The sequence below is a fragment of the Haemorhous mexicanus genome, chromosome 6 (genome assembly GCF_027477595.1).
Source record: "Haemorhous mexicanus isolate bHaeMex1 chromosome 6, bHaeMex1.pri, whole genome shotgun sequence".
Lineage (NCBI taxonomy): Eukaryota > Metazoa > Chordata > Aves > Passeriformes > Fringillidae > Haemorhous > Haemorhous mexicanus.
In genome coordinates, this window is record NC_082346.1 from 18884108 (window position 1) to 18910332 (window position 26225).

At 44.1% G+C, this 26225-nt stretch overlaps 1 protein-coding gene across 16 annotated transcripts in view; it reads right to left on the reverse strand.

The window, feature by feature from the left end:
- Positions 1-11082: 11082 nt before the first annotated feature.
- BRSK2 (BR serine/threonine kinase 2) overlaps positions 11083-26225 on the reverse strand; it is a 304866-nt gene continuing 289723 nt past the window's right edge. For 5 of the 16 annotated variants that reach the window (XM_059849087.1, XM_059849085.1, XM_059849082.1 and 2 more), the window contains 3 exons: positions 25522-25569; positions 14413-14477; positions 11083-13716 (listed from right to left, as the gene is read on the reverse strand). In XM_059849087.1, the coding sequence (XP_059705070.1) occupies positions 13264-13716; positions 14413-14477; positions 25522-25569 (566 nt within the window). In that variant the 3' untranslated portion in view covers positions 11083-13263. Of the gene's footprint in view, positions 13717-14207; positions 14478-16226; positions 17889-25521; positions 25570-26225 lie in introns of those variants that run through there. The other 11 variants (XM_059849097.1, XM_059849092.1, XM_059849089.1 and 8 more) reach the window with 8 other exon arrangements.

The following is a 26225-nucleotide window of genomic DNA, read 5'->3' on the forward strand; positions in this document are numbered from 1 at the left end:
TCCCACACAACCATCCAGCTGCCAGGAGAGCAGTGCAGTCCCACACAGCAATCCAGCTGCCAGGAGAGCAGTGCAGTCCCACACAGCAATCCAGCTGCCAGGAGAGCAGTGCAGTCCCACACAGCAATCCAGCTGCCAGGAGAGCAGTGCAGTCCCACACAGCAATCCAGCTGCCAGGAGAGCAGTGCAGTCCCACGGTACCTCTGGAGGAGCCTGCTGCTGCTCATGGCAGCTGTCCCAGCTTTGCTCTGCAGGCATTTGCTGTTCCTGAAAGCATGGGCGCTTCATCTGCCGGGGTAATCGCTTTATATTTTACAAGCAGTTAACAAGAACACAAATAATGAATCCTGTTGTAGTGTGGCCTATCTTGTTGGGTTTAGCAGTGGGAATAAGGAAAACACTGAAATGGCGCCAACACCAATGTTCTTCTTGTCAGGACTAAATGTTATTGTAAAGCTCAGCCTGAAGGCATCCCAGGGTATTTCAGTGGTTACTGAATTACACTGTAGAAACTTCAGATACAGGAATGCCACTAAGCTTTCAGAGCTTGTCAGTGACTTCCTCCCATGCTTGGAACATGTCACCAATGCCCACACTATGAGCACTGGGCCTGAATTCACCTGGGGCTAACAGGCTTAGGCCTTCTAACACCGATGAAATTATCATATTGTTACTTTAAATGTGCTCTGTAGATTGTTTAAAGTGCTGTCAGAACAACAGAGACAACTTAATTACCCTACATCCTGTGCCACCCTATCCCTAAAGATCATGACAGACCATGGTTTGACCAACCACGGTTGGTAAATAAATACCACAGAAAAGCAGTCAACCACTACTAGAAAAACACTTTCTTGAACCATCTAGGCACACACATCCTAATCCTGCCATACATTGGCAGGCCTTACCTTATCAAACTTGGCTTTGCACCTGCCACTTCAAAATCCCTGACCAATTCCAGGCCTAAAACCACAGCAAAGCAAAAGGTGACACAGGGCTGAAGTCTTTCACTTAAACCCAGCAACTGTCCTGTGTGCATTTTGGGGCAACCTGTTCTTGACATTTGGTGCTCTGCAAACACAAGTGATGTGCAGAAGAGCTGAGGTTGCATAAGTTTATAGCATATATAAATTTATAGGGTGAATTTTTCAGGGTATCAAGCTGAAACTTTCCCCTATTTTGTCATTATCCCTGAGGTTTTGAGGTGGCAGTATGCATAGGAAATCCAAGCCTCAATGCCTATAAATAAAAACAGGAGGAAAATAATTTCTGGAGTGAACACCAGCAGGTAAGCAAGCTAGGCAAGGAGCAAAGTCAGCAGCTTATGTGTCACAAATGCTACCTCTGGCCATTCAGGGAAGGGACACAGGAACAGTGCCACCACATCTTTTGCACAAACAGCCACGTGCAGCTTTAGCCTCAAGGGAATGGAGCTATGTAGAGATCAGAGGGGCAGCTTCACCCCAGCACCAAGAAAGGTCCAATGGGATTTGAGTCAGGCATCTTCTACTTCAACCCAGCAAAATCAGAGCTATGCCCTTCTTCCCTGCCTGTGAATTGCAGAAAGTTGCAAGTGTCAGATCCCACAGAGCACACTCACTTTACATGTGAGTAACAACCTCTTAACCAAAAGCATTAAGAAACTCAACCAGAAAAGAACACCTTGTTTCTGAGATGATCTGAGGAAGGGGAGAGATGGCTCTGAGGTACCACCAGTTCTGGCCAGACCTGCATGCCAGGATGCTCCTGGAAGTGATCAGGGGCTAAAGATGCATGCTGCCAGGTAACAGTAAGCTCCTGCACATCACCAGGAGACTGCAGGACTGCCACAGAAACAAGCCATCCCATAAAAGAACAAGCCAGCTTTATGAAGCCTGCTAAGCACGCTGATCTCATCAAAGCCACACTTCACTCAACAAGCCTTTGCTCACATCCATTGTGGAGCTTGTCCCAGCCAATCCTTAGCTCACCATTTCAGCTGTTAACAGAAAGAACTCAAATCCAGAAATACTCTTCCATTATCTAAAGGGGGAGGTTGTTGTTTTGTTCTATTCAAACCTACTAAACAAATAAAGGCAATGTTTGTGCCTGTAGCACAAATGGCAACACCAGGCAGTTTAAATGTAGTTCTGTTGCCCAGTGGCTGTCAGTAGTCACAGCACAGGGTTCAGTGTGGCTGAGTTAGCTATGCTGCTGTGCCAGCACCAGTGCCTGAATGAACCCAGTACCTGAAGGATTTCAAGATCTGGTATCTTAACATGATAAACTGCATGCAGTACAGCAAAATCTTTCCAAACAAACTGATGATAAAACATGAGAAAAACACCAAACAGCTGGCAGAAAACCCTCAGTGTCCTAATGGGGTCTCTGTTCTTTTCATGGACAGAACTGTTCTGATTGTGACAGCTGACATGAACAATAAGACTTTTCAAAGCTAGGTTAGCATGTGATTTGGATAAAACAGAAATTGTTGTGGCCAAGCACTCAGATGAGAGAACACTCAAGAGAGCTTTGTCTAGCCAAAAACAAAAAAAAAAAAAAAAAAAGAAAGAAAAGAAAAGAAAAAAAGAAGCAGCACTAGCTAAACTTGTTTTTATGTTGTCATCTGCTAATTATTTTCATTTTTTCTAAAAAGGAGGCATTAAAATGCTCTGGCACTTTCTCACACACCACCAGTGCAGGTAGTTCACATTCTCTCACAAGGTGGTGCAGGGTCCTTCACATAAACCACCTCCTTCCTTCTCCTTTTAATGGTCTCTGGGATAATTCAAAAGAAAGAGTAGAAAGAGCCTGGGCTAGACAGGCTTTGTGCTCAGTGGAGAGCAGCCCTCTGCAACATCAGCTCGGATACAGAAAGGGCAAAAGGCACCTCACAGAGGATTTCAGCTTCTGTGAAACCACTGCTTCAACCTGACATCAGTAAGGCTTAGAAGACACCTGCCCTGAAGCAAGTACTGCCCTCAAGGACTTGGAAAGGAAACCTAAACAGTGGAAACAAACAGGTCCTGGGCACCAGCCACTAATTTATCTCCCACTGTGAACCAATGGAGTACTCCCGGGTTCCCCCTGAAGGGCTTTAATACCAGTGCAGGAGTTGGAGGTGATCCCCAGTCTGGGAAAGAAAAGAAAGGCTGCACGGCTCTCCAGCACCACGGACTCATCCAAGCCTGCCCGGACACACAGTGGTTACAGAGTCCTGTTCTGATCCTTTGTGTGTGCTGAATTCCTTTAGGAAAGGCCTTTACTTGACAGCCCTAATTCCAAGTAGATGAAATTTCCTAAATAACTTGTTTCTGCCCTTCTAATTGCACTTGACAAAGTATCAAACACAAAAACCTGATTTCCATAGGATTAATTCTCGAAATCATTTCAAGGAATATTCTTTCTGTTCCTTAGCATCAAAACTTAGGTAGAAGAGCTACCTCTCTCATGTCAAATCTGGTAGACAATGAAATAGGTCTTAATACAGAATTAATCCCACTAAACAATTTACTTTTATTCATAAGGACAACCGTGTGCTTGGCTCTATTTAAAAAGATAATCCAGAACAGGAAAGTGACATTGGATAACCCAATATATTTACCTGAAATCTATGTGAAACATGTCACAGAAAGAATTCTGTCCTTTTCAACCAGGTTTACTGACACTCAGTAATTTAGGAAGGTTAATTTGAATCCTTGTGTCTATAAAACCTGTCTTAGCAGGAGCAAATACAAGAAGTAGAAGACAAATTGTGGCTGAAGACCAGCTATACCCATTACAGCAGAACTGTGAAAACTTCAGCTATTTTAGGAACATTTTTGAGAGAGCACAAATAATAATACACATATTTGAATAATCTTACCAGTTTAAAATTTATTTAAGCTGGTTTGAGTGAAATCTACAGAGCAGGTGTTGTGATGTGATCAGAGCATCACACACTCAGCATGTGAGGATGGGCAGTTCTGAGCAATATTAAAACAAGATGTGCATCAAGACCTCAATAACACCACTGGTGATTCATTGTTATACCAGTGATATGGTCTGCAGAAGATCAAAAAGGTTTTTTTCCCCCCTCATTTCACTCCCAGAGGATGACATTAGGAAGTGGATAGCAGGAAGGTAGTCAGGCACTACAAGCCAGCATTTGTCAGCGTCCTGCTGCCGAGCAGAAATTTCAATTTGAAGCCAAGAGACTTGGGAAGAATCTCCACACAATCTGTAGGGCAAATGAAAGCAGACACACCGTTCCCAGCTGGACAGGTAAAGCTCCTTCCACAGGAGATTTTCAACTACAAAGCCACTACTGGAGTTCAAGGCTTAAGGCAGATCAATTCAAGCTCACAAAGTCAGCACTGAGGCACCAGAAGACTGCAAGGTGCCACCTGAATCCCAAAGCCTGGTCCCAAGCAATTCTGTGCAGCACAGACATCCAGGACACGTTTGTATCCCGCCTTCCCACCTTTCTTCTGCCTGCATCAAAGCAGTACACTGAATTTAGTAACAAGATACCAAGCCTGTGAATGAAGTTAATCTTGTGGTGTAACCGCTGCTGAAATGTGAAAGCACAACAAATACTCCAATCCATCAAGGAATTTTGATTGGATTAGAAGCCCTCTGTGTTCCATCATAATCTCCCTGATGAAGGCCAAAAGCAAAACTACATCTGGTGAAGAGAGATTAAAGCCCCCATTAGAACTGTTTAATTATCTGCTATTACTGGATTAACATTCATTTCTGATCCAGGTGCTTCTCAGATAAAGAGCTCAGGTGCTACATAACAGTGCTGCTTTATTTTACAGTGAAACTTTTCTGGCCCAAGAACTGAAAACATGGGTTCTTTTTAAAGCCAGGGGTCAAAAAATAAACTAAGCTTAAGCAAGACTCCATCTGCCTGTCCCTTTTTCTTGCCTACCCCAAATTTTTGAGGGGCAGCCAGGAAGACAGGTAGGAGTTTTGATTCAATCAGAAAGTTTTCACAAGTTTTGCAGGAACAAGCAACTATTGGAAGGGAAGAAAGAGCCTGTAAATGAACCCCTAAGTTCCCAAGTAAGGAAAGAATTGCAGCCTATGCTCCCATGTTACTTGATGTCAAAGAACCCTCATAAGAACAGATGCTCATTAAAGTCCCCACAGGCAAAGGGACAGAGAGCTCAGAATCACCCACAAATCACAAATTGTGTCACTCTGGTTTCCTAAAGGTGGGCACTTGTTTTGCTGCTTGCGGAGCTGGGACAGCCTGCATGACCCAGAGTTCCTCTGCAGTCTGTCAACTGGCAGATAATACACTGGATCTTGGTGCTATCCCACAAGAAAGACAAGAAATGCTCAAACATCTCCTTTCATTAACCTTTCCTTTCATTAACAAAGATAGAAATGTAGCTTTTGTATCTGAAAAGAGCTCAAGTGATGTGCTGAGAAATGAAAGATCCTGTCTTTGGGGACAGGCCCCTGAGGAGGTTTGCAGACTTCGTCACTGGAATGTGCTGTTGCCAGGTTAAGATCTGGATTAGAATTTCAGCCCAAGCTACTGAGTTCCTTTGAGAGAATCACTGAAGTGCTCTTCACCTCAGTTCCTAAAGCTGTATGACATGGACAACAGGTACCTCTTTTCCTTCTCCTTGTCTGTCACACCTACATGGGGAAAGCTTGTCCCTCGCTGCAGGTACCAGAGCACACTCTTGGTTTTTGTGTGCTGTTGAAACCCACCTCAGTAATGTGCCACAGCATTATCTGTCCAGGCTGCTGTGGCAGTGGGCTCTCCTTGACCTTTCCCTTGAGCAGGACAGGGCAGTGTCTGGTCCTTCCCCTCCTGCAGACTTGGAGCTTTAGCTGTGGCCCTGTCACACCACATGAATGCTGTCATGTCTCTGCAAAGCTACATAGAAGCTACACAGGCTGGAGAGAGGCATATCCACCCCTCTCTCTCCTCCTCTCCTGTCTCTGACAGCTGGCACATAATACAGCTTGTAAGTCTTGAGAAGCAAAGACAAAAAGCCAGTGTCTTTGCTGCCCTGTCCTCTCTGAGGAAGGGCCTGTGCTCTAGACATTGTTCTCCATGCCAGATAATCAGCAGGGCATTGTACAAGGCCCAGCACCAAAGCTCTGTAGCACAACTGCCTCATCACCTCACACAGCATGTAGTGGGTGACACCATATTCTGTCTTTCTACAGGATTTTTGCACACTACAAAATGTTTCTCCACCTCTCTCCTGTGGAAAGCAGAGCAGCAGCAGCAGAACAGGCAGACTAGGAAGTTTATGGTCGTGCAAAATCAAAGCAAAACAGTTCGTGCTTCCAAGTGATGCCACAGCACTTGGTTCTTCCCATTGCCACTCACACCTCGAGGGCTGTGGTAAAGCTTTTGGGTTGGACTGGCCAGTGCTGCTCTGTGTTCTGGCTGACTGTCCCTCCCCCTGAGAGATGGAGCAGGAAAATGCAAGCAGGAACTGCACACTAACACAGTCTGGGGACAATGAACCAGAGACCAAGCTCAGCTGCAGACGTGGCTCAGCAAGGGGTGAGCCCTTCCCATTACAGGGCAATGCACGTTAAGGTGACAAAAGCTCTTTGTTTCCCTTTCCCAAATGAGATCCTTTGGCAGCAGTTCTCCTCATTCTACCTAAGATTCTGCCAGGTTCTTCTCTTTCAAGCCTTTTGCTAAAGCAAATTTGCAGTGCAACTCCACTGAAACTGAACATCAGGGTTGTATCTGCTTTCACACCTCTGTATGAACCCACTGGCCACACACTTCCAAACATATCTGGCAGAACAGCTTTCAGAATGATATTTTTTTAAAGTAAATGGCTGCAGCTGGCCCTTGTTTGGGTCACTAACCAAAAACAAGCCCCACAGGCTAGCAACAGATAAGAGTTAGTGCATCAAACTCAATCAAAACTGCACGTAGCCAGGACCAGAGTTTAGTCCCAAGGCCATTTTTTTAAGCTCTTCTGTAAACACAAAGCTGTACCTACTCCATATCCATTTTTGTCCTTATTGTTCAACTTGGTGCTAAAACTGAAGGCTCTTGGGCAGAGATAACAACTTCCTACACTGCACTTATGCACACGAGTTTAGACCAGAACCCTCTGTGAACTGGAGCTCATGAGCATTCCCACAAAGTGAAGAGAGGTCTCAGCCAGGGTTACAGCTGTTACCTAGTCCTACAAATAGGACTTTTTGTTGTGCTTTTTGTATAAATGTGGCTTTTCACCTATCACCAAAGCGTCCCTAATGAATGTGCCTCCAGTACAGTTCCTGATACATCCTTGCACCTAATTTTGAGCAGCACAATTTGATAAACCAGACCAGAAGTATTGAAGTAATTTGCTCCAGATAGAAGAGAAATCAGTACCCCAACTGTGCATCTCATAAATAACAAGACTTGACCAAGGCAATTGCTACAAACACAACCCTGAAATCTAATTCCAGGTAACTCCAGTGTGAGTCAGGACTGCCTTGTGTTAAGCTTGTTTCATCCACTCTGAAATCTGATTTTCCTTTGAGAACAAGGATGTCCCACAGAGGAACTATCCAGAACAGACACTGCCATTTGAAGCTGCTGCCTCAATGTGAATGCCTTTCAAGAGCCTATGAGGCCTTACAGTAAACACAGCTGCTTTTTCTGACAGTTCTTCTAGAACCTAGAAGTGCTTCCTATACCCAGACTTGCTACTTCCCTAGACCAACCTGTTTTCCTTCTCTTCTAGACAATGCCAGGAGAAATGTGTCCCATTCCCAGGGCTGGGCCAGTACTGCCTTCCAGACCCAGGAATGGCCCTAGAAGAGAGAACACTTTGCAGAAGTGTTCAACAAAGAGCAGGTACACGAGAAGCTGTGGAGCGGAGAAATACATTCGTCTCCCAGGCAGCTGTTTCTGGAACACGCTGCCCAGAGATGCTGGGCAGTGCCCACCTTGGGGGCACGGAGAGCCCAGAGGGGCCCAGCAGTGAGCAGCCTGTTCTCAGCACGTCCCTTCCAGCCTCACTTGCGGGGTCCCTTTGTGATCCACGGGCGGGCGGACCCCTCTGCCCGGGCAGAGGTCGCTGGTTACACCCGAAACACCCACCCTGGCTGCAAGCAAACTCTTCCTTCTTCTAATGCCGTTGATGAAAGCTCGTGTCTTCCCTGACCTTGAAGCTGTGTTATCTCCTTTGGCTGCCAGAAGGCGATAATAGCTCCCGACAATGGCAGGAGTCAGCGCTGAGCCGGTGGAACAGGAAATCCCATTTCTCAAGCCCTTCAAAGCCTGCCTGGCACAGTTTCTCTCAGCAGCACTCAGTGAGATTACAGCACTAAAAATAAACCCCACAATAAATCGTGCATTTAGAAGAAGAAAGGACTTGCCCTCAGTGTGGGTTTCCCTTCCACTTGTGGCCTCAAGTATCCCCAGACAGTTGAACTACTACGGTTTTGTTCTCCAAATTAAGCAGGAGTTGCAGCTGTTGAAGTGGTTTTAAATAAAATAAGATTAAAGGGTACAACAAAGAACTAAGATACTTTCCAGTTTTTAGACAAGTCTCTCTCTTGCCTCCCTGTTGTTTTCTATAGTAAGAAACTCAGAGCTAAATCTCTTCCTCACCAAAACACTCTGCCCTTCCAAGAGGAGTTCACATACGATGGGTTGTATTCAGCTGAAATGAAGCAAAGGTATGGGGACCAGCCCTGCAGACTTCCCTACAGAACACAATCCCTGCGGGTATTCTGCTGCTGATTTTCAGAAAATGTCCGAGCCTGACGGGTTAAACGCAGTCTGAATCAGCAGGAAGGAAGGCGTACCTTGTAACAGAGGACACAGAGTTAGCACTACCTGGAAGCCTCACACAGTTTCATTGTCTTTACAAACGCTGTTTTTGCCTATGCCCAGTGAGAGCCATTAAAGCTCAGTCATTTGCGTCCCATCATGTCCCATCATTTCCATTAAAGCCAGCCTGACTACTGGGAAATTTGTCACGAATTGTTTGCAAAGCCTGGACAATTTGCATTAGGGCTCTCCAACACAACCAACCTCTTTCTCAGCCCCCAGGCTGACACGTGGCAATGAGATTTACCCTCCTGACTATGGGCTCAGTTGCTAATTTGATGCATAGACACCATTATTGCTTTATATAGCATGTGTCAGATACTGACTCAATTAGAAACTGTTCACCTTAAGCACAAACACATTTTTCAGGTACACGTGTCTAAACTAACATCAACTTGCAAAATAGACAAATAGAGAATGCCAGCTGGAGTATTACACACTTGTCTTGTCTTCAGTTTACTCCTGGAAGGTCCTACACTGCATTGCTTCACCCAGAGGAAATCAGACAGATGAACTTCAAACGCAGGAAGTTTTTTAGCTACTGAGTCCAAAGAGGTAAGCTCTCCAAGAGAACCAAAGAGCTACAGAGCTCAGAACCTCAGCCAATGAAGTGCAGGTGGCACAGCTCCCAGCATCTCATCAGCCATCACCTAGAATGGGGTTTGGATGAGGACAGTAGCCCCCACCTGGCAGCAGAGGCAATCCAACTACCTCAGTCACAGAGGCAGACCAAAATCCCCAGCTACATTTACTACTTGATTTCAGATTTAAGGTATAAAATAAGAATGGTGTTTTGTGAACAATAGTTTAAATAGAAACTCAGTTTGGACAGAAGCACAGCCCCTCCTATGCACTACAAATATGACACCACGTAGCAAGTGACTGTGTTAGAACATGGCCAAACAGAACGGCAGAATAAGTGTGGGCAGGCCAAAGCATGAGGTCCTCCACTTTGCAAAATTGTTCTTTTCTTCTCAAAGCTTTTGAAGACCATAATTTGCAGTACTGGGGATGCTAATTGGGCATAATACTGGAGACATGAACAGATCATAGAAGTTCATGAACACCGCTGAAAAGAGTAGAGAGAGCGAAACAGAAAAAGAAGCAGCATACACCTGCTGCCACAGTGCACCTAAATCCCATTTCCCCTTACACTGCAGCCCAGCACATCCTGGTACTTACTGAGATGCAAATGATGTACAGCTGCTTCCCAGTTCTGGGTTTCCAGCGCTACAGAGACCAAATCCTGCAGCACTTGTGATTCTCCTCATCTTTCCACCTTTGTCAGCTCCTTCACTCTCCTCCAGTTTTAGCAGACCAGTGAAACCCCCAAAGACCCTATAAACACTCTGGCTTTTTCCTAGATGAGACTATATTTTGTATGGATGCTGCTTGGATGCTGCCAGGCAGGGCAGAGGCTCCCCAGCCACCCTCACCTCACCAGAGCATCCCTGAGGCCGAGGCAGCACCACGGAACCTTCCAGAAGGTCTCCCCCTGCTTTCCCTCCATGGCGGGCTGTGCTTGCCCCTCACGGGATCGTGGTGGGAAACCCTGGCTGGCCTGAGCAGGGCAGCTCTGGAGAGGGCACAGGAGAGGGGACACGAGGGGGACACGTCTGGAGCTGGCGGGGCTGTGGTGAGCACCGGGCCAGGCGTGCCCAGGGCCAGCCAGGCAGGCCCCCCCCTGCTGTGAGGCCGGGCCTGCCACGCTCCCCAGCCCTGTGGGAAGCACCAGCCTGGGGCAGAAGCCAGGAGGGGAACTGCTGGGGGCAGCGACAACCCAGAGAAAAGGCACGGAGAGAGAGCTGTGACAAGCCAGCAGCCACACAGGCTGCCCAAGCAACCACCAACAAACCCCGCACCCACACGTGCCAGGGACGTACCTGAGGAGATTTTTCAAATGTGTGTGACTGAGTGTTTCAGGCAGGGAGGTGCAGCAATCCTTCCTACAGCTAAACCTGGAAGCAACGCCAGAAGCCCAGGTTAGAGAGGAGAACAATCACAAGCAGCCGCAGCTTTTGGTACAGCGGTTTCCATCCAGAGCAGGCCTCGGTGGGGGTGCGATTGCTCTGAAATTTGGATTAAGCTCTTGGAAGGCGCTACTGTGGAAAGGCAGGCCTAGAGGGTTGAGCTGTCCTTGCTCCTCGGGCCCTGGTGTTAGTTCCACGGCCAGGAGGACGCTCCCTTCCTTCAGCTGCCATCTTCAGCTCCTGCAGGGCAGAGGCCATGCCACGGTACTCACCGGCTCTGGCACCGGCCAGGAGTTTGTTTTCACGGATATAAACAGGACACTCAACAGCTGGTATCTTTACTGAATGAATTTATTGGTTTTTGAACTAAAGTTGCTCACAGTTATTTAACAAGGGATACATCAGATTTTTTTTGTCCATTTCAAACCATTAAATAATGTCAGTTTGTGTCTGTATATGTGTGTGTGCGCGAGTGTGTGTCATCAAAGTACAAAATAGGAAGGATAACAAGAGGTATTGCTTTCATTTATTCTTATATCTTGTGTAAGTAATCCCCTTCCTGCTTGTACCACATGGGTTTTGCTGATATAGGTATTTTTAAATTATTATTATTATTTTGTATTGAAATCCCAGCCTTTTGTAGAGGTACAATGTAACAGAAGCATCAAAATCTATACACAAGGGAAGAGAAAAGAGGGAAAAGAAGGACGGGGGTGATGGGAGGGGAGCTCGGAGGAGAAGTAGAGAGAGGGCAGAGGCAGGAAAGACAACGAAAGCAAAAGAGACTAATTTACAGCAATGTCATGCAATTAAAACTGCCCCCCTCTCCTGCACCCTTGCCTCCCCCCCTCCCCAGCCATCACCCCCTGGTGTCTGACATGCACACAGCAATACGAGAGAGAAAAGTTTAAGAATAGGGAAAATAAATAAATAAATAAATAAAGCAAAAAAATTAAAATAAATCCCTCCCATTTGGGGGAATGGGGAAACAGGGCAGAAGTCAAACGTCTTTGCCCCAGTTGTGTCTTTAAAAATTCTTTTTAATCTTCAAACCTATGTACAAGTAAAACTGGTCCAAGAAGGGGAAAAATGATTAAAAAAACCAACAACGACAACAACAACAAAAAAGAACTCATCCAACATTATCATTAAAAAAAAAAAATCTTGCGATACAACATACACCCATAGGAACCCAACGAGCAGCAATCGAAGGTCATAAAAGAGCTGAACACTAATGCTAAGCCTACATTCTTAAAATCTCAGTCAAGAAATACTTCTCACTGTGTTTTGTCTTCCACATGTAAAACCACATTTTTTTTGTTTGTTTAACCTTTGAGCTTGGGCCAGAATAAGTTACACTTGGTCACATAACTCTTGAGGAGGAGGAAAAAAGGTGGCAATTCTTCTTTCTCAAAGTCACAAAATGAACACTTACAAGGTTTCTGTGTCTTTTTTCCCCCTCCTCTGCAAAATAAATAAGAATCAATGTTGCCTCTACACAGTTATTAAACAGAAGATATATCTAACAGCTTATTTTTTAAATATATATATATGTATATATAAATAACCAAGACCTAATAACTGAAACACAAAAAAAAGGTCCCCATCCACCCAATCCCACCCTCCTCCCTTTCAAAAGGAAAAAAAAGAAAAACAAAACCAAAACAAAAACTTTATAAAAATATCTTGCAGTAAATTTTAAAGTTTACAGTAGCTTCGTGATTAAGTCTCCCATTGCCCTGACTCCACCTTGTCTTGCTCTGATGAACCAAGTGCCAGTGATTTTGCACACACACACACACATACACACAGAGGAAATAAAACCCAATATAAGTCTCTTTTCTTCCTCCTCTTCATCTTCTTTTTTTTTCTTTTTTTTTTCTTTTTTCCTTTTTTTTTAAGAAAAAAACCATCCAAGCCAACAAATGAAACTGGTAACTTAAAGAAATAATAATACTGATATCAATGCAGCACTAGCAACACAACAATTGCCTCTAAATGCAGGGTGTGGTGGAGGATCCAGCTGGTTGAAGAAGGTCCCAGCGCGGTGGCACAGTGGCAGGGAGTTGACAGGTGGGGAGGAAGGTGTCGAAGGAGGAGCAGCAGTAGCAGCAGTGGCAACTGTGCCTGGTGATGGGAGAGACAGTCCTTGGCAGAGTCTTGTCCCTCTTCTTTGCTACCAGAAGTTGCCTTTTCCCTAAGTTTTAATGTTTTGTTTGTATGTGTTTATTCATTGAACCCCCTCTCCCTCCTAAGTTTACTCCTTTCCCCTTCCAGCAGGTTAAAAAGCAAAATGATACAGTATAAAAAAAAACTATTAGTTTGTGTGTGTGTATATATATATATATATATATGTATGTATGTATGTATATTTATACATAAATATACACACATATATACATGTATATATAAAAAAAGGGGGCAAAAGAAAAGGAAAAGGTGGTGGGGAGAAAAAAAAAAAAAAGATAAAAAAATCCCGTGATGAAGCTCCCCAATATTGTCTTGGTTCAACGCTTAGTTTTGAGTTGCTCCTGGCTGGTTTCTGATGAGAACGTGCTCTGGATTCATGGAACACCTCGCTCCCGCTACACCCGTCTCCTTCCCCACACCCTCCCTCTCCGGGCTGCGATCACCTGCGCGGACAGAAGTTGCCAAGGGTAAATAATTCACTCCAACAATCTGCAACCTCCTTTGAGCCCAGACTCTGTAATCCCATAACTGAGCAGATCTCTCTTGTGGAGCACCAAAAAAGAAAAAGAGAGGGGAGAAAAAAAACCAGGCGTGCACTGGGGAGGTGACTGGGGAGAAGTGGGGGAGAAGCCCACTTCCAGAAGGGAGAGGGGAGGCTGGGAACCTCAAACAGGACTGGTCCTTGGACAGTCTACATCGGTTGCCTTCCGTCAACAAGTGTCCGCAGAGCACAGAAGGTGAAGCCGTGGCTGACATGTTAACTTTTCGGGATAATTCCTGGTAGCAGAGCGGAAACAAGTGGTGTCGTCAGAAACACAGAGAGAGCATGAACAGAACAAGAAACAAAACAAAAGAAAACAAAAGAAACCCAAAAAAAAAAATCAAAAAAGAAAAAACCAAAAAATCAGGAAGGAGAAAAAAAGCAAAACATTCAAAAAAAGGGAGGAAAAAAAAACAATTGAAAAAAAACACAACCCAAGATCTGGTGAACTGGGTTTGTCATCTGTGCTACCTTTTCTTTTCTTTCTTTTCTTTTCATTCTTTCATTCGTTTGTTTTTGTGTTTGTTTCTGAGATATATATTATATATCATATATAAATATATATATGTATATATATACAGTCATTCCTTCATACAAAATTTGTCTATAGACAGTTTTGTACTGTTGTGGCAAGGTATATACATCCTTCTAGTTTAGAGGCTAGCTTGCTAAGGAATATTCTTTCATTCTTTCTTGCTTTTTTTCTTTTTGTTTTGTTCTGTTTCCTTTTTTTTTTTTTTTTCTCTAAGTTATTTAATTTTTTATGTGTTTATTTAAGGTTGGTCTTGTAGGCCGACTGATGAGACCATCTTTGCCTTGTCTTTGCCAGCAGGGTACTTATTGTCTCCTCTAGACCCATAGTCATTAGAACCGGAATCGCTCCGCTTGCTGTTTGCGCTATGCTTGGTTGGCGTGCCGGGGGGATGGCTCACCTGCCCGTTCTTCTCGTCTGAAAAAAGTTGTTTAATTACGTCAAAGAAGTTACTCAATGGGCTGCCTGGGTACACAAAACAGAGGAGACAAAAAAAGAAAGAAAGAAAGAAGGAAAAAAAAAAACGAGAGGGAAAGAGAGAGAAAAAGAGAAGAGAGAGAGAACAAACAAACAAATGAACAATGGGGTTTTTAACGAGAAGAACATGATGAGGAGATCCAGAGCCACGTGCGTGGGGGTGTGTGGGGGATGAAGACAATGAGCAGGAAGAGGAAGAGTGTTTAGGATGGGACACCTACAGAAATAAAGAACCTGGGAGCATAAAGCACCTAGGGGGAAGCTCCTAGTTTTTTCCTGAGTGGGGAAGCATTGCTGTCTCACCTGGCAGGAGGACACAGTACCACGTGAAATAAGTCAGTCCATTACTAGGATTCACTCGGCCATTCCACATGGAAATGTCAGTGACTGTAATGCTGGACACAGGCAAATCCCATCCTACTCCTGCTGTTACAAACACAGGCTATTTCCATGTGGCTGCCCATTGATGCTTTACTTTGCAGCCTTGCTAAGCTCTCTGTCTACACCTGACATCAGGCTTTCCTTGCTTGCATTTTATTTAGTTCTGAGTTTCTCCTTGCCGGCCTGTCACAACTAAGCCTGAAACACCTGCATGGTGCCAAGGAAGCATCATTTGGAAAATGAGCTATGGCTGAGATGAGTGTTGCCATCTGCGTGTGCGGTCTGCAGTTTGCACTCACAGGCTTCTGAGCACCTTCAGATCCTCCTTAAACAGGTACCTGGAAATGAAGATGCTGAATGTGGAAGCAGGGTGTTACACATCTGCCCGTTTCTGGCAGGGTGAAGACCTACTACCTCACTGTCCTGAATTTATGCTCTCTCCACAGCACAACCTCCATGGCACTGGCGTGCATTCCAGTGCAGTTAGGAGCCAGAGAGGGAGGTAGAGCTGTGTGCTACTGGAATCTCCTTCAGCCAGCCCCTACATCAGGCTGCAGTTAACAAGGACTGGGCACTGGGCACATGAGTACAGCCTTCTGTGCCATGTGGGCCTTCAGGAAGCATGGTTATAACTCTTATTCTGCTTCTGTGTTAGAGGGTGTGTAGAAGGTCATACTTGAGGAAAGGCTCTGGGGGGCTACTGAGGGAAAAGGACCAGCTACGTCTGGAAAGGTAGCCTTTTCTGGGGAATTTCTAGTCCCCTTTCATTTTCTTGGATTGGGGGATTAATCTTTATCAAACACAGGAGGGGTCACTCTTTGAATATGGATATTGAAGGTGTTTTTTATCTGATGTACACAATGGAGGTGATGCCTGTTCATGATCATTAAAACCCCATTATGGTTTTCTCAATATTGTTACTGTTGGCTCTACCATTCTATCAAATTCAAATAATTTCTATCTCCAGCTTCTGGAAGGAAATGGGCCCCTTTTATCTGCCTTCCAATAAGGTAGAATGCTGTGAAGAGTGGAACCTTTCATCCCCAAGATGGGAACATTCTGTCAGGACCAAAGGGCTTCCTCATAGCAGAGACTGGTGCACACTGGTGGCTTGGTCATCATGTACTTCACTTTAATTCCAAACATATCAACCCAGTAACTTCAGCAGGCAAGTACTTTCTGTGCACAGCAATTTGACTGAAGAGCTTGTTGAGTACTTTCTTATTCTCTAATGGAAAATGTGAGACAGACATCATTGTCTTGCACAGAGAAAGAGGAAATACACAGTATTTGTGCTTTGCAAAACTGAATGTGTTACTCTTTTTTGCCTGCCCTATGCTAACCAGGTGATTCCCCTGCTTGTTAATGGGCATTGAGAAAAATAAAATGCCTGGTAAATACAGTGAGGTATCTTATTAATATAATTCATTCCTTGACTTCCTGTGCATAATGCTTTGTGGTTAATGTTCTGCTTGCCCTGGTTCTGTCACTCAATTACACTAAAGCTAAAATCAACAGGCAGTGAGTTTTTGGAAGGGTATCATTCACCCAGCTGACTGAAGCCTTAGTGATGGGCACAAACAACCAACCAGGCAAAGCACATAACTCAATTTCCAACTACAAAGATAAAGGCTTTCACTAAACTCAGTCACTTCGAGCTCGGGCCTCCCTGAGCTCCACCTACTCCCTTCCACATGCATGAAAATGCTTGGGAAAGGGGGTATTTCTTCCACATCTATGACTTCTACATCAGAGATTTCCCTAAGCTTCCCTAAAACTGTTTTAGCTTTGTGGGCACACACATTGCGCAGACTCGTTTTTTATCTACTCAGACTCATTTATACTTCTTTCAAGTGGATACTGTTTTTCAATGAAAAGAGAAAAAAGAAAGCAAACACTCAGCCTTGAATGCAGGAATGTGGGCAGATCTGGTTCTCAGGTGGCTTTGGACCTCTCATCTTCATAAGCAAATGGAGTCAGCAGAGAGAATGAAAAAGAGCACTGAAAAAAATGCTGGAGAGGAAAAGACTGCTGGATTGGGAGAAAAGAGTAGGGGAATATCTCTAGTTATTCAGCTGAGCCGTTTATTTAACAAGCTTAGAGGGAAATATGAGGGCAGAGTAAGCAGGGCTCTGCAGGAACTGGGAAAGTTTTTTGTTTTCATATAGACAGGAACAGTGACAAAAGTACAACTTGCAAGAATGGAGCCATAAAACACTGTAGAAATTATACATCTTGTATTTGCTGAGTCCTGATACAGGACTTTTTAGTCATCCTACTAAAATATGCAGCCCATGTTTCATCCACCCTTTCTCCTCCCCATGCCCTACCGGCTTTCAAGTGCCTGGAGATTTATTGCAGCAAAAGTATTTAACAGTCTACTTTTCTTTGCCTGTATCACTGCTGGATTCCTTACAATCATCATTTTTTAGTTAAAATTTTAATGGGAGGTAAGAAAATCCTTAGGGATGTTTAGAGAGCTACTGAAAACTAAAATAGGCCATTCCACTAACCCTTTCCTTCCTTTGCCTTTTGTACTTGTAATTAAATAGTAGATAATAATGCCCTCCTGTCCTGGCAGTCAAGGAAAAACTGATGCTGGGCTGGTGTTCACACTGCTCTTTGGATAGATAAGGAGTCCTCACACTTTTACTCTGCAGATACCCAAGAATGGGTCAGCTGTGCTGGAAGCATGAAAATGGTGCAGGGTGCTGTTCCTGTTAGTAGTAGTTCTCAGTTCCCTTTGAGGTTATAAATCCAGTAAAACAAGACTTGAAAATGCAGGCGATGATGGATTAGAATAGGTTTTCCAGCAATCTTCCATGCCTAGAGTTCAGTGCAAGATGTGTCATAGGCTCTTACACCTGTAAGTCCGTCAGGGTGCCTCAAAAAGGCTGCCTTTCTCATTTCAGAAAGTGAGATGACATCCCATTTCCTCTGGACAGGGATGAAGGTTTGGCTCAGTGATTCTTCAGAACATCCCTGGTGTTTCATGCACAGACTAAGGTCTTCTTTCCCCTTGAGAGCAAATGTTCATCAGCACAGAGCAAAGAAAGTGTAAAGGGTAGAAAGGGTGAGAAACCGAGAGAAGGATCAGAGGCAGGAGGGGGGCTCAGAGCATTAGGTTTATGTCTGTTAGGAGGAGATGGATATGTGCAGTTCTGAGTTAGACCAAGGAGCTGTTTGCTGCAAGACGGGGAAAGGGAATGGGTTTGAAAACAAGCACTGAAGCTTATGAAAGGGTCATGTGTTGAAGGAGAAGGGACTGGTTTGGGGCACCTGTGTGCAGCACTGTCACAGCCAAATATCATGAAAGAAGTCAAAACTGTGAATGGATTTGAATACAAGCGCTAAAAGGAAGAAACAGGGCTAGAGATAGACACAAAAACATAAAAGGAAGCTGGGCAGGCAGTTTGCACCAACCCTCACAGTCCTCAATATTTCATCCGCTGTTCTTAGGAAGCCTGTCTGAAGCTGACCTAGGCCCAGTGGTATCTCCACTTTGAGAAGCCAAGTGAAAATGGAGCACCCATTTTACTTACACCAGGTAAGAGAGGAAGAAGAAAATATGAGAAATCACTACAGACACCACAAGTGACACCAGGAAAGGATGCACCTTGCAAAATCCCTGCTCTCACCTTGTAAAGACCTCACAGCCCTCCACAGAACATAACAGGAGGGGGTGAACAAGCAGCTTCAGGACAAGCCTGGAGGCTTCAGATACTGATTAAAGTCTGCTCTTTTGTAACATTTTTAAGACAGTCAGATAAGGACTTGGCCCTCTTTTCACTGCAGTAAATAGCAACATTGCCATTGACTTCACAGAAGCAAACCCTGAGGCACTTCCTTCTCCTGTGAAACCATGTCTCTGAAGTCTATGTACTGTTAATGCACTAATCCTTGTGGTGCTGAACACAAAAGTTGCACAAAACAAATATGCTATCTGTGGGATTATAATCTATTTTTTCTTTCTGTCTAGCCTGAGATGTTTTGGGTTTCTGCATGTATATCTTGGGCTTTGGGAGAAAATGAATGGGAAAACATAGGTCTTCAGTGGGAAGAGACACCCTTTCTCAACCTGACTTATCTTACTTCTTTCCCTGTTGCTTTTGCAGCCTTCCTGACTGCCTTTTGCCTGCCTCTGCTACTGAGTTTTTCCTCTTATACTTATTCCTTACTCTTTGGCCCTTGTCTTTTTCATCCCTAGGTTCTGTTTTGATAGCAGCTGTGGTTTCAGTGAACCATGTACCAAAAATCCAACTTCTTTCACGTAAAGCATTAAAACACTCCTTAATGGGTGATAATCCATTTCCTTTCAAATCCATTTTCTTACTTTTATATAGTTCATGCCTTTTTCGTTAAGACAAGGCATTTTTTTGGTCTGTTTGCTTGGTTTCTGCTGGCAGAGTACCTTCTGCCTTCAGAAACAAATGACTTAAAATATAGAACTCACTCCAAGAGTATATGCAGTGAAGGGATGAGAGAATAATAAAGTGGCCCATTCTTCTTTGTTTAGTTGTAGTACCATGTAGGAGTCTCTCCCAGACTGAAAAGGCCCCGGCCTGTACCAATCCAAATCAGGCAGATACCTCACTCAGCTCACTAACTACTAACAGAAAGTCCAGGGAACAACTCCAGTTTATTGGCAGAAAACCTGAACCGCAGCTGGGAAAGGTGATTTACTTTCCAGAATCCTTAGACTCTGCCAGTAAAAATGCCAACTGAAAATGGTGTCTGCAGGAACAAACTGCAGAACTACTGCAGAACTGAGGAACTACTCAAGTTATCACACAGCACTAGCACAGGTATCCATGCCACCAGCAGGCTGGAACTTCCAATTGCTACTCCTCTGGGCAGACCTGAATAACCAACATGACATTTAAAAGCTCTATAACCCATTCTTGTTCTTACTCCCCTAAAACATCCCATTCTCCTCCGTAGGAGGGTGGCCCGATATTTGTGTCTAGCAACCAGATGGTCATTCTCTCTCTTGCACATTTTTTCTCACACTCTCATAAACTCACAGAGAAGCTGAGATCCACTTCAGCCTCTCCTCACAGTATTACTGAGACAGGTAACTCTGGAATAATGAATTAGGCAATGGTGAACACAGGCAGCAAAGCCCAAAAGGATGAGGCCCATTTCCTTGCTGCTGCCTCCTGCAGAGCTAAGGCATGAGTAAGGAATCAGAAACCAAACTGTCTGTTACTGATAAAAAGCTCTGGCCAATCCAGCACCACCATGTAACAGTCAAAAAAGGAGACATGATGATGGAGAGGAGGGAATCATACATTCATTTGGACAGCTGGTGGCAGTGAAAGAGCAGGCAAGGATAGTGGTGGGATGAAGAGATGCCAGATTCTATAATGGAGCCATGCTCTTCTGGCAAATTGGCTGGTAAAGGTCTAAGCCCACAAATTTTTTGTATCTGCCTGTCCTTTTACACAGATCTGCCTGCACAAGTGTGTGCTGAGAGGGGAAACTGATGACCCACGCCGATAAAGCCACAGCAAATGACAGTATTGTTGCTACCCATTCTCTTAGAGATTTCTGCAGCTTTATTCCTATCTTTTCTGCCTATTAAAATGTCAGAAATGTATTGGCACTTGATAATACAATTTTGATCTTTCCTGCCAGATGGATGCTCACATATTATGTTCTGCGTTTCAAATTCTTCAACCTGTTCCTAAGGAGATAGATGACCTATGCATGCTGGTGAAATGTTGCTTCCTCATGTCCACTGAATAAATCACTTCAAAAGATGATTTAATCTTCTGGGAAGGCCATCTCAAACTTAGCTTAGTCTAGCAAGCATTTCCATGTAGCTTCCTGGAACTAATAAAGCACTGTGGTCTTAACTAAGAGTGAGATATCTGTGTTTTCAGTATTAGATATTATTACAGAGAAAAAGATCTTGTACTGCATAGTAAAAATCTAACCATAGCTGTCAAAATAGGATCTGACATGAATCAAATGGTTAAATACATCTGGATAAACTTTTAGTGCCAAGTTGCCTTTTTTGTGGCTACCTTCTTCTACAGTGCAAAAACATGAGGCATGAATTGGAAAATAAATCTCTCCCCGACACGGCACTGGACTGAAGACATACAACTACAGAATGTCAGCCATTCCTTTGGACAGCAAAGGATACTGGCAGAATGGGCAGAGATAACTGGTAAACCTGGCTTGAACTCTTTAGAACCACTGACTTATCTTACTTGCTGTGAACCACCCATTTTGAATGAATATGTTATCTCTCAGGTGGGTCTTCTTCCTTTGGTCTCTCAGCTGGGTCACAATTTGAACTGGAGAGTCAGCCATGCTCAGAAAAACCAGGAGCCAGCATATTTTTCAGGAATGTTAATAAAACCCCCTTGTTCTGACCACCTCACGTTGTGGCAGTGCTAACAGAGCCTTTCAGCTGGGCGGGTAGTGTGTGCTTTTTTCTGCAGGTTTTGACACCAATATTTCTGCCAACGGTTGCAACTTTTTGGCTGCAAATCACCAACCTCCTCTTCCATCAAACAGCTACTTTTAGAAGTGGGATTGCTCTAATTAATGCCAATATGGGTCAGGATCACTTCCAAGAACACCAAGTCCAGGTATTTGCTGCTGTTACTAACACAAAAACAGACTCTAAATGAGCACTCACAAAGATACCAGCTGCAATTGCAACCCAAAGGTGATGTAACCACTTTGAAACTACAAAATGTTTCCTAACTTCTCAAGCAGATTGGAATACTACTGGCATGGGCTTGTGTCTGTATGAATCAAACTGTGATTGGTGGGAGCTACAAAGAGAAGCCTATACTGCAGTGTGGTTCTCTGTGTGCAGAGGACACCTAGCCATGGCCAGCAAGATCAGGCAGCTCTGAATAGGAAAAATGTCAAGTCCTAAACACTGGAAGCAAAAGATCTGAGAGAGATGCATTGGTGAGATATGAAAGGCAAGTGGATGTGCTGTGCTTCTGGTTTGATCAGATCATTTTGGTGATAGCCACTGGTACCCAAAAGGAACCAAAGAGTTTCTTGTTTAACTCTGGTGCCAGGAATCCAGGTTTTCAATTGTAAGCAGCAATACAAGTTAAATGTTTAAAAGTAAATACAAGGCCTTCTTTCCAGCCTGCACAGGGTTATGGTCCAAGATTTTGGAGGAGTTGTGCAGTGCCTAACATGACAGCATGATCTGACTGGAGCTGCACCAGTTATCCAAACTAACCATCTCCTCCTCTTATCATCACCCTCCTTCCATGAAAGTGCCACTGATGTAACTGAGGACTTCACTGAGAATCATCAGAGAGGGAGAATAACAAGCAAAGATTGCCTTACTTACAAGTAAAATTCATCCTCAGATAGTGGCAGTGTGAAGACTGGGAAGTTTACAGTCTTCCTGGGTTAATCTCAGAAGCAAATTGGAGGGTAAGGCAGGCTTTTCAGAGCTTCCTGTCAGCAGCCAGCACCTTGGCAAAACATACTTACCAAGGACTCCAAAAAACTGGGAATGGCTGGGAAGGGGAGCTATCAAAGGCTACATACCAGCCCTACCATGAAACCAATCACCCAAAGAAATTCTCAGCTCACTACACGAAAGACTTGAAGTCACTAAAGTTTGTGAAGAGAGACTCTTTCCTGACCAAGGACTATTGAAATGGCACCATGGGCTTCTGTGTGGTGTGCATCAATGTCTCCAGATCCAATCAATGGCTCCAATCCAATGTGTTCAGTATACAATGAATGATACTTGCTTTCTAATTCCCAGCTTTGTTATTGAAGCTGGAGGGCTTTTCAATTTGTGTATTATCTTGATTTTCATTTTTAATGTAAAGGCTCTGCAGAACCTATTAGAACCTTAATTATACAACCTATTCTTCAGTGAGATAGACATAAATACCAGATTAGATGGTAATAAACAGTTCTCTCAATCCTGCTTCCAAAGAAACAGAATCCAGCTTGTCCTTTTACAGCTGTGCTGATTTTATAAGGCTTAACAACAGCACATAAAGTGGTAAAGCTTATTTGTCACTAAACTGATTTGGCTGAGAATACACACAGGAATAGATCAGCTAAAGTATCATTCCTGTAGATGTTTTTCAGGTTACAGCTGCATTTTATATGTAAATATTTTAATTTTTACAAGGTCAATTTAATCTTATGAACAGACTTCATGGAAACCAATTTAGTCTTTCTGACAACAGCAATGCCCATTTCCCTGCTAAGACGGGTGGAAACATAGAATAAAATATTTCACCCCAGCATGCATTTCAATTTATTATGAGCCACATTCTTTTCTTCTGTTGTGAAATACTACAAGTTGGCAGCAGTTTTGCAGTTTGCACAGGTAGGGTTGATACAGCAGCAGTTGTGTCATTCGTATATTGGCAGCTCCTATGACAAACCTCGGCTCTTCAATGTTAACTTGTTTCTCAATGCCAGTGACTGTATACAAAATCACTTCTCAGACTGATGACCACTGCTAGCAGAAGATGAGATAACATTTAAGGGACTAAACAAACTTGCCTTGCTGTTAATTACAGCATTCAGTGGTTTATAGGGGGTGAAAACATGTTCTTCATTCCCACCAGAGCTTTCACATGGCTGAGCCAGGCTGAAGAACCTGATTAGCTCCTCTTGCAACAGTGCTAACTCTTTTGGCAAGAATGACCTCCTATGCTGGGTGTTAGAACAGGGAACACAAGGAGGTCAAAACCCTCAGAGAATACAGTTTTTCTACACTATTTGTTATTACTAGATGAACATTGTCTCAACATCATGGCGGGGGGTTCTCATCTTCAGAACCACGGAGAATGGTTTGCCAAAAATAAGCTAAATGCTCACATCATTGCCTTTCAGTCCGCTGTCTAAACCATGGGTGAGCTCCAGAAGAACAAAGCTCCAGCTCTTCACTCATACAGGAGAGTGGAATTCAGCATGGTGCAGTCACCACTGCTTACACTGTTTGTGAGCTCACCAACAGGAATGTGATTTAAAGGAAGCAGCTCCATTAAACTCCTATAGGCCATCCTGTCTCCTCTCTCTCTCTCTCTGTGCTGTAGCTGCCACAAAACATTCTCCCTGCTGGCCTTCACCTTGTCCTCTGTGTCCCTTGCTGGATTGCTGCTGACACAGTGACAGCTGGAGGGCCTGCATGAACTGTGAGTGAGCAATGATCTCTCTATCAAGAGAATGCAGGGTGCTGCCTGCTTATCTCTATAGCTCAATTAACTCGCAAGCAATCAGCAGAATCAGGATTTCAGTATTTTTGTATGATGTGAATGCCAGATTCCAGGCAAGAAAAGAAGTCTTGAGGAAGAAGAGGAATTCTTGAAGATGACTTCAAGAAGCTGAGGGTCTGAAATGAGTCTTCGTAAGATCAGAAAAGTCACCTAAGAAATCAAATGAACTCCTATCAGAGCAAAAAGAAAAACTCCCACCAGCAAAGCTGCAACTTAAGGGAAAGAGATTGCCTGAAACATAGGCCAAATTCTGCCTCAGTCATACATGCATAAACCTAATATTATCTCCACCATGACAACTTCCCTTTATGGTTACAGACTCCAGAACAACTTTCTTCAGTTGATGAAGAGATAGTGTGGCAGCTGCAGGTCCAGCTGGAGAGCAGCACCAGCTCAGTGAACACTTCCCTAACATCTTGTCCTCCGTTTCACAGAGATATCTGAACTCAACCTAGATGAGTTGAGTTCAGGATGGAAATCCTAAGAGAACAGAGTTCTCTCATACAGAATCTTTCTGTACAAGACATAAATAGTAAGACAAAAACATCTCTTTTAGTATTTGGGCATTTCCACTGTTGTATTTGGACCAGTGAGTAGAGGCACAAGTAATGAAAGAAAGAATACAGTCCCTGTGTGCACGGAGGGGAGGGAAGGCTAGGGACAACTTAACCAAAATTCACATAAGCCCAAGCAAGCTGAGCTGGAAGTTTTGCAGGAAACTTTTTTCTTATTTCTAGCAAAATTCCAAATCTTCAGTAGGTTCACTACTCCTTCAGTTAGAGACACAACATCCTTCCCCACGTCCAGAGTGGAACTATGACAGTTTACTCTAGCCAAGTGTCTGACATAATTTGGTGTGTGCCTTATGGTCTTATGGAGAATTTAAAAGTGTCACACCCCATGGACATCTGGGGAAGAAAGGGGTGGATGCAAAATGGAGTTAAAAAGCACAGCATTCCTGTCTCAACAAATAGCAGGAAACCAAGGGAGACAGCAGCTAGCAGGGCAGCATTCAGCTTCACTGCAGAAAAGGGACTCAAGAATCATGAATCAACAGCAGCAAGTAAAGAAAAGAGGAAACAAAAGTCAGGAAAGAAAAAGAAAATCACTGGCCTGGGTTACAGTGAGAGAGGGCATCTCAAGTGTAACACCACACATTTGTGCCATGAAGGGGAAAGCTGTGGTGGGGCCTGTGCATCTGTGCATGGATGGGGAGGAACAGAAAAAGGGATATGTGCTTGTGTCCTCCAGGTGAGTGAAAGACATAGAGGGTTGTTACAGGGTGGGGAGTCTCGAAAAGAGCGTGGGGAGCAGGGACAGGGAAGGGCAGGAGGTGCAACAGGACAGGACGGCGCATTGTTATGCTGCTCAGCAGGGGCTGGGGAAGGTGAAAAGGCAGAAGGGAAGGAAGTTCTTACCACATTTGGAAAGTCTGCCAGTCATCAACTCCATACAGTTAGTGGTGTCTGGATCATAGAACGGAAAGAGGAGGGAGGGAGGGAAAAACACAAAAAAAGGTTTCCATACCTCTGTGCATAAAGTAGTAACTTAGCACATTATTACCTGAAGCAGGAAACATATACACATCTTGGTGTTTACACAACCCAGGCCAAATTCTGCCACCAACTCTATGCCAGTGCAAACCTGGCCCTGTGACTGAGAGTGGAGCTGCTTCAGTATTGCTGCCTCCACTCACCCCTTTATCGTAGCTGGAGGTATTTATGAGATGTGGGAAATACTCTGCCACCACACTGGCAAACTATAAGCCTTGAATACAGCATTTGACCTGGCTAGTTTTGCAAATTAGCCTGCAACAGCCAGGAAACGCTCAGCCAGCTACATCAAAAACCTGGAGAGGGGGAAGAAATCTAGCCCTATCCTGTTGGACATGGAGTGAGGCTACTTGTACAGCTCAAAATCATATTTTAAACCCCAAAGGATAATGTCAAAGTTTCAATCTAACTGTCTCATTCAAGTGTAATCTCTTACTGCTCTTGCTTTCAAGGTCAGTATTCACAGGCAATAGAAGCACCTCTGGAAAGGATGGCAGAATCTGGCCCTAAGACATTACTGTCCACTTTGTGTATAGCTCCCATTGCCACAGACTCTGGGTGCTTCTTAC